Below are 24,638 nucleotides of genomic sequence, written 5' to 3'. Positions count from 1 at the left end.
CCTCGAACTAGACGATGTCTGAGCGCAGTCACGTTGGAAAACCTCGGACCCAACACACGGCTACCATATTCAGGTGCTTACATGAAAAGCCATATACTTCAACAATCCTATCATATTTGAAGTCATTATAATAGACGATCCTAAACGAGGCGGCAAATTTTTATCTTCTATCACAATACCAAGGCAATGCAATGACGCCAAGCGGCTCGCTCGAAGTACCCCAGAATCGCAAGCCCAACAGGAGGCCAATCTTCGGGAGCAGCGGGGTATTTGCCGTACCCCCAGGCATCATCATCCCATGTTGAATCTTTTATAATGGAAACGAAAAAGGGCCGTATTTAGCCAAAAATTCAAGAGTTCAGGATATCTAGCTTGGGTAAATGCCATCTAAGTCTGGGCAGTTCTTGGCGAGAAACTACGGAATAAGAAGCGGTTAAAAGGGAAATTTGAGACGAACCATAGTTATTGAAATATGGCTGTATGGATATAATTTATTGTTCATTTGATCAATCTATACAGTACAGGCTGCATTTCTGGGTCCAAAAATCATATGCACAACATGGTAGCACACGTGCGAATCAGCCGGTTAACGATACCTAGCGAGCCTACCTCTTCGCACCCTTTAGCTTTGCGTATCCACGAGTAAAGCTAGATATTAATTTATTAGTATGTGGGGATTGTTTGAGATACCATCCTTAGTTGTCTAAGCTTCACCAGAGGGTCTCCCATACAATTAGTTTAGGCTAAAGTCTCAAGAGCGAAAACTCAAACAATTACTCCGTATATCTTGATTTTTATAATCCCGTCGGACGAGTCGGAAGGGTGATAACAATTCGTTAATAGCCTCTATTCGCCTCCGGGTAGCGAATAACATGATCTATGCAAAGTCAAAAAAAGAAGAAGATCGGACTCGAAGCTCGGGATGATGCACAGCTCGTAAATGGTTTCCATGTTTCTTGTGATGCAAGTTTGCGCCTCCTATGAAGCCGCAAGACGGGTACGATCACTTTCTTTCCCGGGATTTCATTTCAAATAAAACACTTGCCTGCGAGGATATGGATGCTCATTATTGATCATGATCTTAATCCTGGTGTCAGATCTAACGATAGAGTTTGAACAAATGGCAACATATCCAAGAGTTTTCTAGAATTCTGAGGAAACTGACCCTTTGTACAACGAATGTATCATTTTTCCTAATATTATAATAGAAACCCACTTTTTAAATGATATATCCTAGTAAATCTCGGGTGCTCGGGTCTCACTATATATCTATGTTGCCAGTAGAGCAGCCAAGATATACGTACATAACTTTTCGGTGTTTCGGCCTAGTGCTACCTAGCATTCAAGATATTCATTATCTGTAGCAGTACAATTGTAGTGAAACACCCCTAGCTGATCAAATGATTATGCATACATCTTTCGAATGAGAAACCGAAATCGATCTATGCAGAGTACGAAGTTCCCGGCTCCGTTCAAGAGCGCTCATCAACTAAATACCCACTCATCAGCTTCGAATTCTTACCCGTCGGCAGCCGCCTATATACCCCGGCCAAGTATAGATATCTATTTAAACATCCTCGCGATCGGTAGACATGCGTATAACATACACATGCATGCGCATACATCCGCCGTCGAACCATCATTCTATTTAGCCGGAATATCGTCAACGCCTCAGTCATATCGTACCATTTGGGGGGCTTTTTTCTTCTTCTCTCTCTGGCGGTTCAAAATGTGGCAGATTTGACTATAGCCAGACGTATTGAGAGATCTACTTGAAACATAACGTCAGTAAAATCGGGAGCCACGATCCGAATAAAACCTTCAAGCTTCCCGTCTTCCCATAAATAATGCTTGGCAAACGGGTGGTGGAATGATCTTGTAACCGTTGACCTTGCCTTGTGATCTTGATGACCCTTGATTCAGTGTAGCCATTCGTTCGATATGATCTGATTACTAGTATACTATTCCTTAAGCCTTAAGCTTAAAGACTTTCAAGCCTTCTAGATCCTCTAGATAATACATATGGATCTACAACTATTACAGCGAAAACCTAGGAACTATAGTACCCGCCGCCTTACAGAAGCCTATCGACCGCCAGAAAGCCCTACTACGCCGCAGATAACCAAAGTCCATGTCGCTACCTAGCCTACGGTCCAACGGTGCATGCACATGCCTAGAAACTCCATATTCGATCCCTGTTTGAGCTTGTGTAACCGAACAATTGTACAAGCAACACACAAAATACTACATAATCTGGCGTTGTGGCATAGATACTAACTTACTCCGATGGATAACATCTCACAGTAGATACGGATTTATCACGGTAGCTAGATTGCTAGATTACATACGCTTCCACGGATTCTTTTTTTAAAAAAATATCTTTTTTTTAATTTTTTTTTTATGTCTAAAGCTAGTGAGGTGCAAGTATCTTTTCCTCCATCATTTATTCTTAAATCAGGTTAACGTTATGTCGTAATGTCTTCGATCCCCCATAACGAACGTAATACTAAAAGCTAGAACAATCGTTGTATAGTAATAGAGAAGTCAAAAAGAGTATTAGAGGTTTCAAAAGTACTATGTCGATGTACTCTTCGTATCTCCATTAACATCAGACGACTTCGTTTGTGGCGACTCTCGTTCCCGTTCAAACTCATCATTAGGAACCACAGGTTCTCTACGACGAGATGAAGAGGGAGGAGGGGGGGCAGCCGCTTTACAGTTCAGTTTCAGAACTTCATCGTGCTCCAAAAACTTAGGTTCTCCATTCCCCATCATAACCGCCGTCCTTTTCTTGCAATAACCAACCACATTTGGGATTCCGAAAACGTAGTCGGGATCAAAGCACATTGCATCGATGATACTGGCATTATCGTCGGCAATGACAAGCTCCTGTAGGTGAGCCATACCATACCAAAGTGAATCAAAGTTGGTTTTACCAAAGGGGTGGAAATTCAGGCGCTTAGCTGGGACACCGATATCAGTGAAGCCGCAGCCGTAAATACCTCGCCTTTCGTTCAAACAAAGATAATGCGGAAGGTTGTACTGAAATTCCGGAGTTGTACGGGGATCGCGGCTACCATCGAGGGGAGGAAGTGTCACTTTATCGTCCTGAAGATCAGGATCGGAGTACTGAACTTGGTTAACTCCAGTCTGGTGCACAGTAACAAAGAAGGTTGCCTTTGGTGCTTTATCCGAGTCCCCCAACTTCTGTTCGACGCAGCGGAAAAGTAGACGCTTCTCATCCGGCTGGCTAAGATAAATATTAAATTTCGAGTTTTCGGTGTTATCAGTGCCCAGCATGATTTCGACCCTAGGCCAGTCCTTCATCGGAATTTTTTCGAAGGGCTTGAACCCCAAATGTTTTGCATACTTGAATAGAAACTGTTGGCAATAGTAACACCTCTCCCAGTAAGGTGTCATATCCGCCGAATCCGCTAGCGCCGTAGGAAACGTGATGATATGGTCACCGTGCTTTGGCGGGAGAACAGACTTCAGCGTTCGAAGGAATTCAACTGAGAAAGGAAGTCGTAGAACGCCCACTGTAGTACAGAAAACATTTACGAAAGTTGTGCTATCCAGTTCCCATGGCGAACAAATCTTCGTGCTGAAAGGAATGAACGGCCCGATTGGCCAAAGTAGTTTTTTGTTTCGAACGGCCATTTTGACTATAGGGGGTGGCGATGGTGAGCGTGGTTTGTATCGTGCGGCTTGTACGATAGCAGGCTTCTTTGAATTTCGTCCGTAATCGTGCAAGCTTTGGTTGCTGCGGTTTCGTATATGGCCCCGGTTGAATTCCGGGACTATGTTACCACCATAATTCCCGTTACTGGCCTGTGTAGTAGCAAACCGATGATAGGGTGCCCCAGCATAAGCATTCTGATTAACCGCATTGGCAGCATATCTATTACTGCGGTGCGGGGTGGGTGGTGCGGTGTGACTAGTAGTAGCCCCTTGGAATCGTGGTGGCTTTTGCTGAGTTTGTGACTGATGAAAGGGAAAGTTGCCACTAGGATATTGTTGATGTTGGATACGTTGCTGAGTATGGATATGAGGTAGCGCATACCCATTTTTGGTGTCAGGTCCCCGCTTAGCTGGGTTTAAGTTGTGGTGGAATCCCTGTGTTTGAACCTGTTGGTGAACTTGATGGGTTTGATAGGTTTGTTGGTTCTGCTGGCGTTGGTGATGAATAGCTTGGTGTGGCTGAAGGTTTTGATGATAGGCTTGATGGTGTTGTGGGATCTGTGATCGCATAGCTGGGTATTGAGGTTTCTGGTTATATGGAACTTGATTCTGACCAACATGATAAGCTGGGACTGTGGAATTCTGCATTGAATATCCTTTCTGAATTAGCTGGACGGGTGTTTGCGGTACATAGAAGTGTCGATTCTCAGCCTTAAACATCGTTCTTTCAGGTTGTTGATATGAATAGGCGCTGGGAACCTCATACTTCGCCCGCAGCACGGGAACGTCAAGTGCAGTGTGCGTAGAATTTTCCACTATTGTCGGTTGGCTGTACGTGGAGGAAATCTCAAGCCGTCTGTCGGAAGTTGCTTGCAGAAACGCCACATCATTCGCATGGTTTATAGTTGCCACCGAGGGGTTCACTTTCGAGGCAGGAGTTATGTTCTCTTGTTGAGAATCTCCTTGTCGTGGAAGAACAGTCGATGAAGAAGCGCTAAGGTTCCGTCTTCTTCGAGATGTAGATGCTGCCGAGCCTCCTGAGATAAGGCAATGAGACAAAGGTCTATTTTCTTCTGGTGTTGACTTGTTTTTAAGATTCTTATTCCCCTGTGAAGCAACCTCAGATACGCCCTGTTTCCCCTGTGAACTTGAGGGGTGTTAACCATGGAACCATATCTACTATCGATAAGTGGTACGGTACTCACCTGAAGTTGCTTGAGCCACTCCTCGTCAGCTTACCCGAGGTGACAGAGCCACTTTTGTTATGTTTACCTTTCCTATACTTTTTCCCGCCACTAGCTGAACCCCTAATATACCCAGCTCGTTCGTCTACCTTTCTAATTTTCATGTCCCCGGATTCTAGTTCGATGGCTGGCGTATTCTGGGGTTGCTTGGGCTGAGTTGGTTGTGGCTTGTTATTTGCCTGCTCCCGGGCAGCAGATTTCGTCGACTGTGGCTCCCTCTGCTTATTCTTATCGTTCTTAGGGACTCTATTACAAGAAGGACCTGAAAGCCTGGGGTTTTCCGGAAGACTTGACCTATTCTTGTTAGGAGCCGACATCGGGGCTGGCTCTGAAACCTTCGATACTGTCTCGGTATCTATTGTCTTATCAAGTCTTCGAGAGACTGTTTCTGTCATTTGTTCTAGAGCAGTACTTGCTCCTGATGACATAGTTGCATTCGTTTCCTTTGAAGGGAGAGTAGTCTGGCAGGACGCCTGTGGAATAGAAGGAAGGGATGTGTCCTGAGAACTGTCTGGGAAGATGGGTGTATTCTTGAGAATGGAGTCGCACGAATCGTCGGAGTCTTCCCTAACAGGCACCGGCATAGGAGATACGACAGGAGCTGAAGTTTCAACCTGGGGATGAGTAGCTGCTTCAGTGTCGTTTGTATTCGACTTCCAGGACATGCCGTAGGACCTCACCATGCCCATCGTGGGCTGATTCTGAGGGAGATATGAAGCCGTACCAGACGCAGGCGGAGGGTTGTAGACGGGCAGATGAGGATTGTGTAAAGTTGTGGGACGAAGAATAGTTGCTGGATGAGGATAGTTCTTTGTTGTGATCCGTTGGTGACTGCGGTGTTGTTGGGGCCGTTGGTGATTGCGGTGCTGTTGTGGTCGCCGCTGTGGCACATAGTAGTTGGTAGCTGTGTTGCTGGGGACTATAGGACACGCCGAGATGCCCATCCCAACGGCCGTCCCAGCGGCCCTTCTTGTCCTAACTGCAGGATTATGATTATTATTATGATTGTATCGATTATGATAGTTTCCCTGACTATAAGTACCGCCACTACCAACCACCAATCCACGAAATCCAGGGTTAAAAGCTACTGGTACTCTGCCCGGAAGACATGGAGGGCTTTGTACCACAGGCACCCAACCCACTACTGCTGGTCTTCCAGGTACCCACGGTTGGACACTATTAGCCCACCCCCATCCGTTATATAAAGGGGTATATACGGGGAATTGGTGTTGATTAACATAATATGGAGCATTCCTCCCATACTGAGGAATTCTAGAATAATGATTCGCTGTGGTAGTTCTAGGAACCTGGGCTGCCGGATAAGGACCGACCCTAGGTCCCCTGTTCACAGTTGCCATAAATGATTTTTGCCTCGAAGTCCGTAGACTACGAGAAGAATGTGAGTTAGATTTCTCTAAGCAAGCTCCACGGATGAAGCTCTGTCAGGCGACTATTGATTGACAGATTGGGAGAGCTAGAACTCGATTTAGCCAGCTCGGGAAAGCTCCCTCGCTGGAGGTTTTGATGGCTAAATATACTGATGATTTATGCAAGGAGGGTGATTGCCACGAAAAGAAGCTTGATAGAGGTACACGAGATTACGTTGCTGTCCCTTTCAAATGTAAGGGGTGTTAGGGATTGACAGGTTAGAAGTTGGTTTGTAGAGATGCTGGGATAAAGTCGAATGAATGGAGGTGATGGATGTAGGTGATTAGAAGAATATTTGGTTTGAAACTGACATAAATAGTTCCCTTCATTGCATTACATTGATATAAGGTGTGTGTAGAGCTTCAAGATGGATCTCAGATGGTCTTGTAAGCCACAACACAGCGAAATGTGTTGTGATGTAGTCCTGAATCAATTGACAAACTTGTGTTGTGGAGTTGCATTTTGCAATCCCACCAAGAACAGGGCAATCTTTATCCTCTTTGGGACTCCTTCCTAAATCATGGCAAGATCGATATGTGGATTGCGATCGAGAATGGCTTCAATCAACGTCCCTGTCGGTCTACTACTAGCTACTATCGAACCCTACCAAATTCTTGTTCCGGAATATGGCCTGAATACAGGCAAACATTGCGAGACTTCATGCAAGCAAATATGCAAATTCAGGTGCTAGACTAACCTCGAGGCTAGTTGCAACACCGACTTATCAATATCGATATTATCACTTCGTAGAAACGATTCTATCGTTATATATATATAACTATAATATATAATATAATGTGGAGTACGTACCTCTTTAAACCCGTCCGTTCTAAGATGACTTCTATAGATCTATCATAATATTACCACAAGACTAAATATTACCATGGTACTCGTACTAGCTGTTGAATATTCATATCCATCTTCCAAGTCTGGGTACGTGACAAATATTCATATAGGTATCGATACCATATCCTGACCTTGTCGCCAAACTCCTCGACTGTGTTATATCCTGCTCTTGTTTAAACTGCATAGTCATACTAACGTACCGCAGTGCAAATCATAATCATCGAGTAAGTGGTGGCTTCGAGACTATGGTACCCGTACCGGTGACGAAACTACTTAGTGAATACCACCACGCGCCACGGAAATCCCCGTTACCCTCCATGATATTCATAATTAATAAAGCACTAACTTAGTGTTAGAATCTGGTACTAAAATCCCTATGGCTCGTTTCTCGATTACGGTCGATAATATACTCAGATCCCTCACACTCTGACGCCACACATAACAAAGCAACCAATTTCATCGACATCGATCTAGCCCACTCCAATGTTTAACTGCACTATAGTACCTAGCTCCAATAGACGCCTTTCCTCGACGTCGATACCACACCGATTCCGGAATTAAGGATCACATGTACGTGTACTCTAGATCTTCCACGGCCACAAAAACATACCCAGAGACACGGAGCAATCGGTGGCCTGGTTTACAAGACCGGAATGATATCTACCCGCAATAGTCGGCAATGAGAATGCATAAGCTTCGCATCCTGCAGAGCGTGCATGCATTAAATTATCCTACATGCACGTGAATACAAATACGTATATATGTATACCCAGCTAGATCTCTAATTCCGGAAGCCAGGACAAAAAAAAAGCAACATATTCCAATGACAACAAAGAGATCACATCTTCCTCGTGATATTCCACCATGCCCAGACGCCACAGGCCGTCACGGGCAGGCTACGTAGCTTGCGTTGCTGGGTCCAAAATACCACAGAGTCAAAAGACAACACGTATTCCTCCACATTTTTTTCAAGATTCTGCAGGAAATTTAAGAAATCCATCGATGCGATGTGACATTGCATTTCGCAGTTCCACGGAACTTTTCCGAGCGGTTCTGGACAAACTACTGTAGGATCAACTACTATTTCGAGTACCACAAGCGTCTACAGCGATGCATGACCCCATCTATGGCGAACGGCACATCGACGCCTCGAAAATCATTCAGATCGATTATCAAATTTTTGTAATCTTTCCAACAAGTTTTTTTTGCACAACTAAAAAAACAAAAAACAAAGAAAAAGTTTAAAAAGTTTAAAGAAAAATTCTGCCACGCAATTTTTTGCCGTCCTTGGGCGGTTGGCAATTCACCAATCAGCTCATAGTGCTATACACCCAACGAAAATAGTAACTGCGGTCCACGCCGATCACCCGTGCAAAGACGTCGTTCAATGTTCTGGACTTTCGGGTCACGAAAAAGAAAGCGACCGTCGTGTCGCGGCGGGATCGCGATATGTTAGCTTGCCTCTTCACGAAATTCAGGTACCATCCGTTACGATGCGGACGGAACGTTAGGATGAGCTAGTAAGGTTCGATACTTCCGATCCTGGTACTAGTATCTCGACTACGCCTTGCCTTGAGACTATGCTACGTCTACCATTTACGTACAATATGTAAAAGGATTTCCGCGAACAATTTAGTACCCCGCCACATATTGCCGTTTGATGGTTTTTTACCCCTGCATCTAAGGCCCACTTCTTGAGATGTTCGCATATTCTTCCCTATGCCCTCAAAGAAAGCCGTGATGGTCTCTGAAACGGAGCTATTAAGGTCTGTTGCATCGACCTTTCCGGCTAGTAGTCAAGATGTATCGATACATCATAGGAAGAGAAACGATGCTTTAGGTTTAAGGCATTAAAAGCACACCCGCGAACCCTAGGGAGAGAAAAAAAAAGACTAAAGCAATTGTATTGTCGGCCCACGATCATTCGATCCTCGGGCACCAGCGGAACTCTAGTCGCGGTAAACGGTTTGTTAGACGAGTTATTCCGTGTCGATCAAGCCACCGGGTCCCTTACTTCCGCAACCCAGCATCTCGGATGAAGGAAAACGTTCCGAGAAATTCATGCACAATGCCGGAACCTGAAATTCGAGGCGATAGGCTGGCATCAAACGAGGAGGTGATCCAGTGCCCGGGGAATCTTTCAAATATAGAATATTTTCGAACCTTTTCGTGTCTATTATAGGACAGCCAGGGTTATGAGTTATATTGTAAGTACTCTGTGTAGAATAGCGAGGAGTCCGAGAGCTGAAAGATACACGGACCCGTTCAAGCCGTGTCGTTATTTCCCAAAAATTGTCTGTGAAAACTTTTAGTTATAGACTACCGTCCGTTAGCAAAGTAACGGGGCAGTTCTGACACCGAGACGACAAAGTAACTATAGTACAGTCATCTGCCACATTACCACATAGCGCTGTCAAGCTTAAGCAAATACTTTATGTCCTGCATTATATTACAGATCAACAGTCTAGTATTATGAAGTACACTAGTAATAATCCTGATAACGACGGAGTCAAGCACGCTAAAATACATCAAAAAAACTAGGAAATGGATAGCAACGATTACTGATCTAAGTTTTAGCCCCGTCCCCTGTTTTCAAGTCAATTGTGTATGTTTTTGCCCTAAAATCGAGTATTATACGGTAAACCGAATGTTCAAAATATCAGCTTAGTGAAGCTTCAAAGCACAAGCTTCCAAGTGTCCGCCTACGCGTGTAAGCTTCTATAACGTAAATGACCATAAATCTTCCAACAACTGGGGTTATGGCGCAGTGGTAGCGCGTCCGCTTTGCATGCGGAAGGGCAAGGGTTCGATCCCCTTTGACTCCACTTGTAACATTCACAACAACTCATCGGTAGACGAGTTGACTTTTTTTGTTTTATTTTTTAATCTTCGGTAAACTTTTGTATCCGACAAACACTTTTTAGCGGCGACGCAGGAGAACCCAGCATGGTTGATATTTTGACGGCCTCGGAAGATGCAAGGGGGATCATATTACCAAGGGTTTCTTTTTTGTCACTTTTTTGACATTTAACGTCTCTTCAGCCCGTTGTGTTGATATGTGGTCTAGATCGACCCACAAGCAATTGCCTGGCTTCGAGACTTATCTGACATTACATTTGCAAATAAAAAAGCGGGCTGGCCGTTGTTGTAGTAGACTATAAGCCGTTTTCGTCTCTCCAATTACTCTATTGGATGATATCTTGTCTATCTAAAGAAGGATATCAGCTACAATTGTCTATATCACAGAAGGATTATCCTTGGAGGGTGTTCGAGACGAAGTAAGGTGGGGATTCCTAGGAATTATTCTCCTGCGCTGGGATATCACGATATTACATATCCGTGTAAGTACATATATAGCTGTTTTGTAAAATAGCTGCAAGTGCCGATTTACCCTGATTGGAGAGGCAAGGCAGCTGGATAACATTGCCGTCGAATCAACTCGATCCCAGCTGGTGCGCATTGTGGATCCTCAAGGAAAACCTTCGAACACCGAGTGGGGGCCGTGATAAGTGTACATTACATCCATTAAACATGTCGTTCCCCACCGCATAGTATTAACACACCCACTGCATGGTAGCAAGAAGGGATCTTAAGAGCCTACTGAATGCAGTCTGGCGTAGTTGCGGGGATGTTGGAATTATTTGGGAACAAGAACCTCTCAATTTGAATTTAATTCGTGCTTCAGCTATATTACCAAGAAAGGTTGTGATATTGACTATAGTGGAATGGCACGGCCTTTGACTGAAACTGGTCAATTTTTTCCTTCTCATCCTGATGGGATATCGGGAAGTGGGGAGCTTAGAGGTCTTCTGGGTCCTACGATCCCCTTCTGATGGATGGTATGGCACCGTCCGAACGCGGGCCTTGCCACGGATCATACCAGGGCATGCGGCAGTGGAAAGACTTACACGATACATGTAACAAAATGGACAAATCTGCAGCAAAGATGAACTGCAGGTTGTGGATATGTGACTATCATCTCCATTTCACCTTCAAGAAAAGTTAAGTTCATTTCATTTGATAATGATAGTACTCGAGTGCTTCTATAATTACAAGATCTAGTCCCAAATTAGCCCCCAAAAAGAACTTTACAGAGAGGGAAAAAACGTGACAATCGTCGTCTCATCGTCATAATAAACCAAATTTAAGTTATCCAAGGACCGACATTAGCATTTGCATCGGCTTGCCACTTCGCATCTGGTTGACCAATTTCGGCATTTCGACGCTAGCTGGTTGGATATCCAAATGTCCGCCAGGTCTGCAAAACTACTTCGCGTATCTTGCGTGGGAACAGGCAGGTGAATTGGGCTCTCCCACAACCCACTGGCCTGGGAATCTCAAATTTCGTACCTTTTTTTTTTTGTTCTTTCTTGAGAGTGATATTTGCTTCTTGGATCAAACAAGTTCTAAGCCAAAACGTGCAATGTGGGGCACTCTTTTCCTTTTCTCGAGCGAGGCCGGTTTTGAAGCTTGGGATTTCGTGCCCCAAACATCAGGATGAACCCTCCCGGCAGGTTCCCCCTTCGGCGACCTCTCAAGTCTCACTAGTTCCAAAACAGTAAACCTCAGAAAGGGCACCCGTAAAAAGAGCCGAGATAAACAAATAGCAACTTATGCACTCCCACGAAGTTAATAATGCAATCAAGCACGTTGATAATGCGAGTGGCTTTCGTTGAACTGACAGAACGACTGACAATATGTGTAACACACACCCCATGAGAAAAGAACACCCCCAAACATTGGTACCTGACATTCGCCTCGAAAAGCCTTCTATATAGATGTCCTTTAAGGTTTCAGGCCTGCATGAAAGGCAACCGCATCGATGCATTATCGAAGGGAAAATATTTGTAAAGAAATTCAAGAAACTCTCCAGCCTAGAACTCTTACCACCGTATCAAAACCCATTTCACAAATCGCGTGCTCACTCAAATATGACTACAATTATGGTAATATCCTTCGTCTTAGCGTCAGCTCATCCTCTCTGACGGATTCGCCTCTCGCCTCTCTCCCTCTCTCTCTGACCCTCTTCCCAGCACCAAGGAACGGATCCCTAACCCATTTGCAAGAAAAAAAGCCTTCCGTTCACACCAGAAGATTTACATGGGTTTAACGTTTTATTTGGAAAGCTTCGCGATTTCCGATTCGCTCTGAAGGGTGTTCTTGCGCTAAGGCCTCGTTAGAAGCGAAAAAGTCATCTTGAGATGATGATGAGATATCCGAGGGTTAAGCTAAAATGTTTAATTGGGTGCCGGTTGTTTCTTGGTATTTGGGGCAAAGGGCTGGCTCAATCGATCGGTATTCCCATAGGATTCTAGGCTCAATCGTAAGGCAAATTCCACCTGCAAGCTGAAGATCTCAGGGTTTATTTTTGGAGACAATGTTGTAATTATTCCGTCTAGCTACATAAAAACGCAAATTCATGAATGAGAGAAAAATATGGTAGTAATGAGTTTGTCATAGAATAGTAAGAAAATCAAAATGGTAAGAGAAGCGAAATATAAATGCAAAATCTCAAAAAAGTATTGTTGAAAAGAAGAAATGGATAAAGTATCAAATGTGTGTGAATAGGCCATCGCAAATCGCGAGGAAGAATAGAAAAAGGTAAGAAGGAAGGCATGCGCTCCTGCACGAGAATCGAATATACAAATATACGAATTATTCACATGATGAAATGAAGAAGCGAGCCAAGAAGTGAAGAAAACTGAAGAAACTTGAAAAAAAAAATGTGTGAAGATGAAGATGTTAAATATAATGCAAAATAAATATTCAATTTTCCATTCCGAATACTCCAATGATTGGATTGTGTAACGCCAGAAAGCAAATTCTTTGTACTCCGATTTGTAAAAAAGCTAAAGTCAGATACCACCCAGTATAAAAAGGATTTCCCAAGCTAAAGAGGCAAAATGTTTAAAGGTCTTGATGAGGAGGTTTCATGTTCAATCGTGATGAGGCATGGTCATGATATAGTCGTAAAGGGCACACGATAGTAAATTTACTCATCGGACCTCTTTCTCTTCTTGCGAGACTTCTTGTCATCCGAAGACTTGTCCTTGATCTCGCCGGAAGCAGCGGTCATCGAGTCAACGACAATGAAAGGTTGAGGGGAATGCATTGACTCGTCTTCCATAAACTGCGATCCGAGGACTGGGACCTCACCCTCGGTCAAAACACCAAGGACAACAGCGCCGGTGCCGTGGATGCGGCTGTGCTGTGTGAGGTTGTCGCTGCGAGAGAACTTCTTTCCACACTCACCACAAGCGAATGGCTTGTCCTCAGTGTGGAGAGATCGGAAGTGTCGCTTCAAGTGCTCCTGTCGGCGGAAACGACGGGTGCAAAGATGGCAGACGAAAGTCTTGGAAGGGTCCTCAGTCAAAGACTGCTTGCGTCCTCGTCGGATGACGTGTGGGCTGATTGGGTGTCCAACCATATGCGAGTGCTTTTCAGAGCATGGGGAAGAGGGCTCAGAGCTGCAGGCGCTGTCGATGGAGCCAAACTTGAAGGATCGTAGTCTCTGTTCCTCAGACATCTCTTCTGGGGTATCTTCCTTCTTGACTTTTAGGAGCTTTCGCTTTAGGACCTTGATTGGGGCAACAGAGCCTTGTCGGGATGAGGATGTAGACATGGGTGGGCTTGGGAGCTGCTCATTCTCGGAGTCGTCATCGAATCTCATGCGCTTGTTAGAGAAGACAGACTCAGAGAAGTTCTGAATGAAGTCGTCTTCGGAATCACCCAAGTCAGAGAGTTCCTCGTTGTAGTCACCAGCCATGTATGGAGTAACCTTGGAGGCCAATGGGAGGAAAGACTCGACATTGCCGCCAAAGAGGAACTGGTCATCATCACCGCTGAGGGAAGCCATTGGTGGGAAGAGGATGTCTGGCTTAATCTCAACTGGGGTTGGAGACTGAATGGTGAGTTCCCGTGGGTCACAGCAGTCAGACTCGTTGAAGGAATCTTGAGAAGAGCATGGAGAAAGAGCTGGGCAGTGCAAATCATTCAAAGAAATTGATGGTGGTGGGCTAGCATTAGACTTCAAAATCGATGGAGCAACAAGGCCAGCTATCGATAGCAGGAACTGTTAGAAAGATGCTTTTTTTGTACCGTTTACTATTTCGAAGGTTATTATTGGTACTTACGTGGAAAGTAATCGGCTGGAGTGCTTGGGAGGTGGATATCGGACAAAGATACAGTGGCAATAACGGGCTCCTCAGAGGACCAGCCGTGGTTGCTGATTGGAGTAGGCATGGCATAAGAAAGAGATGGTGTGCTGACGGCACTGTGGGTCAAAGGAGGAGTAGCAGGGTTGAACAGAAGATCCGTGGTCGCAGACTCGGAGCACATATCACGGTAAGGCTCCATTAAAGATGGGGAAGCCGAAGGAGTAATGGTAAGAGGAACACCTCGTCCACCTAGAACCAGCTGAGATGGGAAATGAATTGGAGTTGGCGCAAGCAACTGCGGTGAAGCAGAGATAGTGTATGCAGCATTCGGTTGTGCTAAGAAGTGACCGTGGTGACCGTGCTGCTTCTGCTGTCGGCCCTGTGGGTCCGGAGAATAGTAGAGGAAACCAGCGGCCTCCATTGTATCTTATAAATTAAAAGGTATAGAGTAAAGGTATAGACGTGGGTGAGGCAAGTAACCTTCCGACGTACGCAACTTGTGCCTAAAAGATCATGAAACACTCCGATCAGTATATGGAACTTAACCACTTAGGCAGGTAGACGTCGAAGCACGACACAGCCAAAACAGGCGCAGCAGGTGTCTACCAGGACCAGACTTAGACTTCATGCGGCCGTTCCTACGCATGAAGGGGTCACTGTCCGGCGTGGCCTGCGTTGACCTGTCGTGGTGTGGGAGATGCAAGGAGCAGGAAAGAGGAAGCACAAGCGAAAGAACTAGAGCATGCGAAGGATACCCAAATTTAGGCGTGCATGACGACAAGTCGAGACTAAGTCTCCGCGCGAGTCACCTTGCAAATGGGTCCTTCTCCACCGGCCTCTCCCGCGCCAGACGAGAGACATGGGATTGGCATGGCGGAGAGCATGTTGGAGAGCCACGATATCCGAGGCGTTCATTCGTTCTTGATGTGACTTGACTCGATTTTGTTCTTTTTTTTGGTTCAAACCAAAATTGATTGATTCATTTCAATGTCACCCGAATACAATATTATTCCATACTCGGGATATTGGATTGGGTAACCATAGATGCAACAAACTTACCGCTGACGGATATATCACCGACTCTTGATTGGCTTCCAGAGTCTTTAGAGCAAAAAATTCAAATGTGTTTGCTTGTCAGTGGACGACAGTGGTGAGATTAGTTTTAATTCGTGTGCGATGTTATTCCAGAGCCCTCGTAGGTGTAATTGTAGTGTAACCGGTCGGTCCTCAGGTCGGAATGAATGAGTGTGATATTGTCGGAGTCCAAAAATAGTGTGGGAAATCCAGACAACGGTGTCGTATTAAAATATTTCTAATATCTTTCCATCCAACTTCCTTGAACTTGTGATACGGTCGAAATAAGATACACAAGCTCCTCTCTTTCTCTTGTTTCCTCCTGTGAAAGGCTGTAAAAATAATAACAATGTATCAACGTATTGTTGCTTCGCTTTGTGCTACTTTCCGGAATGGAATCTGTTAGACGGGAAGCTAAAACGATTGTGTGTTCTCGTATAACAAAAGGGCTGATTCTGAATCCCGCGAGCTGACGGAAACCTTGCCGTGGAGAGGATATTAAACAACAAAAAGGATGATGACGATGAAAGAATTATATATGAATACGATTAACTTGTTGGTATAGTGTAATAGACTTGAGGGAATGTGTGTGTCTATCGAAGCTCTTTATTTTGAGTATAGGTTTATGAATGATGAATGATGAGGGAAGGACTGGTTTCCGAGTGTATAAAAAACGAGAGTGGTGGAAACAGTAGACGGGCGATTAGATTATATTAAATATAACATGTGAGAAGAACAAAACCAAAGAAGGACCGACGTAGACGCTTCCTTGCCTTTAAGAATAAGAGCAGCTTACGATGAAGGACGGTGTGTAGAGCTGGGAGTGGGAAATATCAGAATCTGGATGGAGATATTGGCCGGTATTTGACTCGACCGACCAGCCAGCGAACCTGAGCATGGTCTCGCACTCTATCTTGGTAAAGGAACCATGCCTTTTGGCTAAAAAAGAAGCAAAACCAAGTGCAGGCTGGCCAACGACGTCTCTGTCCTCGTCCTCACAGGCTGAGACGTAGGTATTTTGCTGCTAACGGGATTCTGCTAGTAGTTGACACCCAGGGCGACGCGCCGCTAAGATCACACAATCAGCAGCAACCGAGAAAATTCCCCCACGGCATACGAGGGTGAGAAGTTGGATGGGTTGGGTTCAAATGTGAAAAAGCAAATGTTGAATTCGAAAGTGAAAATGTCTCTATACCCTTCTCCACTCAGGCTCCGGACTAGACTAGTGAGAGAGGCGCATCCACTCTCAATTAAGAGTCTTGCAGGAATAAGAAATGAAACTCGAGAGTGAGAGTGTGTGTCTGGAAAAAAAGAAATTTGGCCCCCACCGGTCCAAGATGCATGCTAACCCACATCCACCGCGGAGCCATTAGCACTGAACCGACAGGGTATCTTTTCCTTCCCAGTCGCCCACTCTCTGCGGTGTGATGGTGATGGTGTGGTTGTGTTGCCTCAGAACCCTGGCCGCAGCCAACCAAGAAGGAATCGTACTGTGAAAGGCTTCGGGACCCACAGGTACCCGAACACTCACCTCGCTGTTAGCACCGTGGGCACATGCTAAGGTACAAGTACGACCTGAATAACAGTACGTAGTATGTACCCATTCGCACGCTCGCTGCTCACTGCCACCGTCAAAAGCAATATCAGTAGCTGAAAAAAGAAGCAGCCAATTTGAAAGAGGAAGAGCTAAAATTTCTGTCGAACGAAAACTTGGTCCGCATGCCCCGATTTGTCGATACGCACGCTGGCCAGGCTCAGTCACCGACTGGCACCGACTGGCACTGACTTGCACGCTGTTCTATTTGTCGGGCAGAGTTTTCAATGCTGGATTTGGTGAAGTTGACCGTCGACGCCCTTGACAATTGGTGAAGCCGAGAAAAATAGTGTGTGATTCCGTCGCAGTCCAGCTCATCCGGCACCAGGCAAAGTGTTCCATCACCTGAAGGACCATGCCGCAGCACCGCTCATGCTTCTTCACTAAAAACATTTCACACCTAAACTTATCGGCGAAAGGTACAATAGTACGCACACCGCCTGATGAACACGTTGATTCTGCGGCGTACCCGACCGAAAGACATATATTGCCGATGTACCGTCGAGGGCCTACCCGGCGTCACAGAATAAGTCCGTTCCCCATAGGTTGATGGACTATCGTGCATAGGCCATGTGCTTCGTCAAGGTGCTTAGGTGCATCTTCTGCCTTGGTTTCAGGCGTAGGCAAAAGTCTTCCCTTCTGGGTAAGTCTTGACGAAATGCCGCTACAGACCTTTAGGCGTCTGTGTAGACGTCAAAGCCAGACCACATGTTTTTCTCTCAACTGGAGAAAAGGAAAAAATAAAATAAAAAAAACCTTCTTCCATTTCATTATCAAACCATGCTTCACTCTCCTGCATAAAGTGGGTATTTGCAAACTTTTCTTCTTCTTCTTCTTCTTCTTCCGCTTCTCCAGTTTTTGTCCACGGAAAGTATACGTACCGTAGGTACATACATACTTCTGTCCTCCGGAATGAGGACTTCTAATGCGAACTACTGCAGGAACAGAGATGGAGAGAAGATACCGTGTTAGAGGTCAAGGTACCTTATCGTGGTGGCTTTAGACCAACTAACCGAAGGCAATCGAGTAAGAAGGTGCAGCTGCTGGGTTAGGCTCAATTCGGCGGGTCATTGGTGCTAAACCCTCAGGCTTCTGAAAATCGAGAGGTCGGATCATGCAATTGGAACCGTAGACGCATGTCTTAGAGCGTCGTAGATGGTAGCAATATTATTGATAGAAACACAATGAAGCTAATGTTAATGTTTGCTCCAATCTTTCCTCTTCGTTGAGGTGTGCTCGTGATCCCGCAGGTGCTGTGTCTAAAACGCGCGCTACAGCTCCGTCTCTGGTTGGCTGCCATAAAACCACAAAAGTCCGAAGATGGTGTTGTGGACTCGACCGACGCTATCGAATCCGACGACTGACTGGTCAAAGAATGCCATTGCCGCTCCCGCATCGTCGGTGGCCGGCACATAGTACGCAATCACTTTGACGTCCCGTCTTTTTGCTTGCCCGTAAGCTTTTGTAAGTTTCGAAAAAATCTGATATAACATCGTGACACTTTCCTGCGAATCAACAGGATGCGGATGTTGATGGAATAGGAAAGTTCGATTGCCCTCAACCCGTTGGTACATGATTGACAATCATCATTTCGTTTATTCCTTTCAGGTGATTCGCACATCCAACTTCAGAATGTAAGATCTAACACTTCGACAATCAGAGACCCCGGCCATTAGATCAGGCTATGCATCGAATGTGTCGAAGAACGATTCCAGTGACGATCGACTGCATAGATCACATACCCCGGGCAAGGTCTGGAAGTACGGTCGGTAGGTCGACATCCTGCTTCCAACCGGACTATACTAAATCCGTAGCAATTTATTATCTCAACCGGAGGGATCAGGGTAACTTTTGAGAAGTTGTAGCACAGCCGGGGAACAATTTGAAATGCTTCGATATGAAATTGAGCACCTTGAATCGATTGTGTGTGTGTGTGTGTGTGTGTGTGTGTGCTTGTTAGCATATGTTGCCCTGCACTAGCCAGTTGGTGAAACCGGTTGTGTTGAGTTGAAGTGTAACAACACGTGAATGCCAAGACTCAACGCACGAAAAAAAAATTCGGTATACAAATTCTCTTCCTCGCGAAAAATTTCTTTCTCTTCTTCTTCTTCTTCTCTCATCAGGAGACTTTGTCTCCGTGCGGCTTGCTTCGATTATCACATTCCCGTGTTGCCCATCCATCATATCAATGATGCCTAGAGTCTAAGATGAGCGTCAATCGAACCATAGAACAAACATATTGCATAAGTGCTGGCTGATCCATAATCTATATCTCTTCTCTGTTTACATGCCCGGAGAATCGAGGTGGGAACTCCATCATACATACACACCCCATATGATATCACCCAAGAATTGATACGGAATGCTTATTCTGGTCCCAATTGTTCCATGAAAACTCAAAAATCTGACTGTGAGAAGAACGGAATGAATATCTGTTCTCCACTCTTTTGAAACAATATAAAGTTCTCTTTCTCTTGATAGGAAGGATGGTATCGCCATATACCAGCAACGTGATCATATGCACCCTCTCCGAACTGCGACCCTCTTCGGGATGGATTCATATTGCGTGCACCCGTTGTTTTTCAGATTATAATCCGTATTCTTATTAGTCTCGTCTCAAAATCTTGGAAAATCTTCAATTACAACTGGTCCCATGACGATATAACACTAGAGGTATTTTGACATATCTCCACAATTTCAGCTTCAAACATGAATTTCATCTACAAGGTCTACCAGGTCTACCAGGCACCTGGGACATATATCTCGACTGGTAGCATATGAGCCGAAGAAGGGTCTACAGACCCGAGCATACCGTCAATATCCGGGGACATTCTGATGTTTACATGAGATCGTTGAAACGATGTATACTCGGGAGACGAAACAAACAATTAATTGTCTGCGTGGTTGCATATAATTACAACACCACTACAACCACAATAACCATCGCTACTGCCACCGCCACCATTGTTCACCCCACATTATATCAGCACCATCATCATAAAGATAGATTTCGTTAAAAATAACAAAAAGACGTGCATAACGACTCTGCAGCTCGCATAACTACTGCTTAAACCATCAAGTCGGGCGCAATGTTTCTGCATACCGGGGAGGGATACCGTATGATGCCAAGCGGTCAGGTACAAAGCTGCTGATCGTGCCAGGTACCGACAGCGACTTTTTGTTTGTCGGCTTCATAGAAACCAAGCCAACCTTAATTTTGTTATCTCCTTCGATATTCCATTCCTGGAAGCCGGCATGAGAAATATCATTAGTGGTAAGTCGAGGCACAGCGATAAACGTGATTTCAAATGCTATTAAACTTGCGAGGTTGTGGGTATGTATATACCCCTCTTACTGTATCACAACAGTTATAAGATGCAATTAAAATGCTCTGTACAGACCCTGTGCATGTTTGAACCTTGTAGACAGGTACTATTTCGAACATACTGACGTAGTCAGCACAGATTAGTGCGCTTGTATGCAGTGGAATGCAATTATACCCAGGCCGTAAGCTCACCAAGCATCATGTTGTGGGAGGGACATGAAACACGACACTCCCAAATGGCCGGATAAGAGCACAGGAATCGATAATCCAGGATTTAGCAGAGCCCCCGCGGAGCCTGTCAATGCCGTGTCCCAGCATTAACTGCTTTCTTCACAGAATAGTATGTCTGACATATTTTAATATTTGTTTGACAACCTTTTGGGTTTTTCCGAAGGCGATGTGCATACGAGATCTTATCACCGGCAAGGTCTTAGGCGGGATACAGGATTCCTTGCCGTCTACGTATGCAAGGTCCCCGCTCGAAGACACTACCGTGTATGGATCATCTCACCCTGAAACTATAGTTTGTGGATGGTTAACTAAACCCAATTCATCTGCAATAGAAATGGTTGCCTCGAAGAATAGATTTGAATTAGGTGGAATTAGGTGGAATTACGCTTTCCCGAAAGCCCTTCTTGATGCTGACCGATGACCCCACTAATATCATGTCGACGGGATGATGTATGTCTATACTTACTTACTATGTGGGCAGGCAGGCAAGCAGGCTTTGCTTTGCTTTGGAGAAACTTTTGAAACCGCCTACCCGAGATAGGTCTGTTGCTTTGACCGAGATGTTATCAAATTTAGAAATCTTTCGATCGGCGGCATTCCAACCTCGCCTTGTACCGGTACATCCAACGTAACTTAACATATCCAACAGGTTGACATTAGCGGGAACTTTGACATTTTAGTAAAGCACAATCATCGGTGAATCGGTCAGTCAGGTCAGATCAGATCAGATCAGCCATCACTTGAGACCTACAGCATGCCGGCTCTAACCAGTGTCAACACATTCTCAAACGAAGCCTCATGCAGAGGAAGGTTGGTGCCTTCGCGAGATACTGTGCTGTCAATGGATCGATCGGAGCTGCTTTCCCAATAGGTCTGGAATTTCCATATTCGATGTGTGCCATGGAGTCTTTAAACGCTTCAGCCGACGCCCATGTGATAGTTAAACTCTTTTTTCTCCTCTCAACCTCACACAAACGATCATGCCATGCAGCGTGTCTGCTGTTGTTTCTTCCTCAGGCTTCTCTTGCATATGGCACAGAAACGTTCGGTGGTGGCAAACTCAGGCATCTTGCGGCCTCGATATCCCAATGCAAGATGTATCAAGCGAATTGGGTTTCGTCGGACGAGTCTTCCCAGGTCGGTGCCTTCCTATCCAAGGTTTTGGCGATATCCACCAACCCCATTCGGTACCTACCATGGCTCCACCCGTTCAGGTAACGTTAAATGTTTTCTTCATTGCATGTTTGGCGACATTGGAAAGTCCCATCGGAGAGCAGATCAGACGCCGTCCAACACCTTTACTTTCTGGTTACAGCCGCCTAGATCGAGGGCAAGAAAATTTGAAAACCGCGCATCGCCATCTGGTGAAACCTGTCTCGAAGTGAAATGCCGACGGGCTCATATCTCCTCGATATACCAATCACGGATAACACCCCGACGTCACAGATTGGTACCCGAGGCCGAAAATTCGCCCTTCCATCGCCATACCATCGGCCCATTTAGTATCACACCGGGCAGACCCGTCACGTTTTTTTTTTTCCCTTTCCTTTCTTCTTTCTTTCTTCATCCCAGAAATCGATTCAATCACATATCAAGGAAATAACGTGTCTCCCGGAACCGTGTTTGTCTGAAAATGAAACCGCCACAAAAAAAGCTAGACCTGTTCCTCGGGTTGAATCCCAAGCTGGAGTTTTCGCCAATTTTTGCTTTCCGAAGAAACTGGTAAAAGAAAAGGCGTTTTGCTCGTTCCAGGCCTCGACTTCACAGGGTCTCCTTTGAGAATTTCTACGATCCGAGGTTCCGGATGGTTGGATCACCAAGTCTTGGCGGGAGGACCCGCTATCGAAACGTTTAATTCGATAATCATAAAATCCATCGTGCCCTTCAACTATAACATTGTCTCAGAGGGATTAGATGTGATTAGAATAACGGATCTGATGGAATGTGAAATTGGAGTTCAAAGTTGCTTAATTCCTCGACAGAAACGGTTTAGAGCCAAGTGGGCTGGGTGTGTCCGCGGATGTGGGAAGAAAGCCCGCTTCGTCCCAGAGAGACAATGAGCTGGGACGATTCAAACCTTCGACTGGGCTTCTCGAAAGGCAACTGGTTCACGCGAGAGACTCTCCAACATTGCGAGTTTCTCATTGATGGGAAATACACTTGTGGAGCGGGGCGACACAGTGAAGGCAAATTGCCAAGGCCCTGGTTCTCGCTTTGAAGCAGAGACTATTCTACTTTCTGATCACTTACGAGGTTTGATCTCCAGGGTCCTGGTCCACAGCACAAGGGATTTAAGCTGGGGCAGGGAGTCCAATCCGGCCGCATGGGTCCAGCAGGGGAGCCTTAGTGCCTGGCAAAGTGGGACCTTTTTTTGAAGTTTTCAAAAAAAAAAAGCCAAGGAAAACTCCAAAGAAACCAGATGGGGAACGGGTTCCTGACCCGAGGATCAGACTTTGCATCTCGCTCGCCCCCGAGGGCGGATCCGGGGACACGATACGATGTCCAATGTGATAGCGGTTGCAGCTTGCAAATTTGCCCAGACTTGCAGAAATATTTTCCTATTACTACATATGATGCACGAGTCTGTGCCGTGACAAACTTTGAAATAAATTTTAAACGAGAGAGATACATTGGTGATGAAGATGCCGATGGCACCTGAGATCTAATGTTTATTAGTGATTCGCTGGGTTTTGGTACCATGCTGCAGGAACGGAAAATCAATACGGCAAAAGTATTTCTTGTTCCTGCACGCACGGCACGGTTCGAGTAGTGCAAACTTAGCCTCGACGAAAACCGCAAAAAACGAAACAAAAACAACACTAAAGAAAAGTTTGTCTCGACTATCATAGGTCTTTCCACCTAGATGAAACTCTCTAGCAAAAAGATTGATTGTCGATGCAAACCAGAACGAATCGAAGCCGCCGGAATAGTTCTAGCCAATCCAGAAATATCTTTCTGTGTCGTCAGTCTCACCACCTCAATACTCCGAGATCGCCGTGCCGCTGTGCCCTTAGACATGCAACCTGCCAAAGAGCCGAACCGGCTATTATCCAATCCCGAGAGCATGGCGAGTAAGCGTGTGTGCGTGTGCTTTGACCACCACTCGTTTTAATTTTTCTTTTCATTTTTAATTCTAAAGCAGCTATTGTCGACGAATCCTTTGTGGTTGTGGATAATATCGTGTGTTCGGGGAGCTACATACGCCTACGGCTACCCCAGACCGTCGAACCTTTTTTCTTCCATTTCTCCAGACCTACGTATCTTTCTTTCTAATTTCTTTCCCAAGCTCCCGTGATTTTGACAAGGGTTTTCATCACGAGAATGGGGCCTAATAAGCTAGGTAACTTTTTTTTTTTTCTTGTCAATGTCCAGGTGTCGTGATGTTGTCCCCACCGCTTTGAACTCCTCATCGACATCGATCAGGGTTTCCCTTGTTTACCCCGCGGTCTAACTTTCATTGATTCGTCGGCATAGGAAATGCTTTGAAGGGTGTCCCTTGAAATGAAACGGCAATCGTAAGAGACGATTCGTTCGGAAATCAGATACCTAGCCGTCAAGCCTTCCATTCATGCATGAAGTTATCTCTCTCTCTTTCTTTTCCGAACAGTCAGAGTTGACTTAAACATGAGTCTCGATCCGAGTCTCCAACACATGAATTCAAAACGAGTTGGACTGTATCATGCTGGACAGGATACAACGTGAAGATCACCATATACGTATCATTCGTGAACTCTATAATAGCGGGTTGACTAAGAAATGAAAGAATTTTTTTGTTTCTTTTCTTTCTAAATTTTTAAGAGATGAGCCGTTAATTTGTGGAAGGCGCAGGACGGTACCGATAGACCGTTTCGTCCCTGACGTTACAATACTAGAAAATTCTAGAGCCCAAACAGAAACGGCCGAATGGCAAATCCGCCTTCGCCACCATGTTTTAACCACACTTGGAATTAAATCTCGTGCGCGATATTAATATCGACGAAGTAATGGTGGTGGAGTGGTTCCCTTCGGAAGAAAATTCCCGCATATAGCGAAATGTTCTGGATTTTTTTTTTTTTTTT

The 24,638-nt window shown here is 45.2% G+C and overlaps 3 protein-coding genes across 3 annotated transcripts; all 3 read right to left on the bottom strand.

The window, feature by feature from the left end:
- Positions 1-2,574: 2,574 nt before the first annotated feature.
- Positions 2,575-6,283, bottom strand: AOL_s00076g217 (uncharacterized protein; the record flags this gene model as incomplete). Its single annotated transcript, XM_011122770.1, has 2 exons — positions 2,575-4,828; positions 4,887-6,283. 2 exons carry the CDS (start codon positions 6,281-6,283, stop codon positions 2,575-2,577), a joined length of 3,651 nt encoding a protein of 1,216 aa, XP_011121072.1.
- A 6,908-nt stretch (positions 6,284-13,191) lies between these two features.
- On the bottom strand, positions 13,192-14,777 carry AOL_s00076g216 (uncharacterized protein; the record flags this gene model as incomplete). Its single annotated transcript, XM_011122769.1, has 2 exons — positions 13,192-14,255; positions 14,333-14,777. 2 exons carry the CDS (start codon positions 14,775-14,777, stop codon positions 13,192-13,194), a joined length of 1,509 nt encoding a protein of 502 aa, XP_011121071.1.
- A 3,518-nt stretch (positions 14,778-18,295) lies between these two features.
- On the bottom strand, positions 18,296-18,598 carry AOL_s00076g215 (uncharacterized protein; the record flags this gene model as incomplete). The annotated part of the gene is made up of 1 exon (XM_011122768.1): positions 18,296-18,598. The coding sequence occupies one exon, from the start codon at positions 18,596-18,598 to the stop codon at positions 18,296-18,298; it is 303 nt and encodes a 100-aa protein (XP_011121070.1).
- Between the last annotated feature and the right edge of the window lie 6,040 nt (positions 18,599-24,638).

Source organism: Orbilia oligospora, assembly GCF_000225545.1.
Source record: "Orbilia oligospora ATCC 24927 unplaced genomic scaffold scaffold00076, whole genome shotgun sequence".
In the NCBI taxonomy this organism is placed as follows: Eukaryota; Fungi; Ascomycota; class Orbiliomycetes; order Orbiliales; family Orbiliaceae; genus Orbilia; species Orbilia oligospora.
This window is presented reverse-complemented; position numbering and strand designations above follow the sequence as displayed.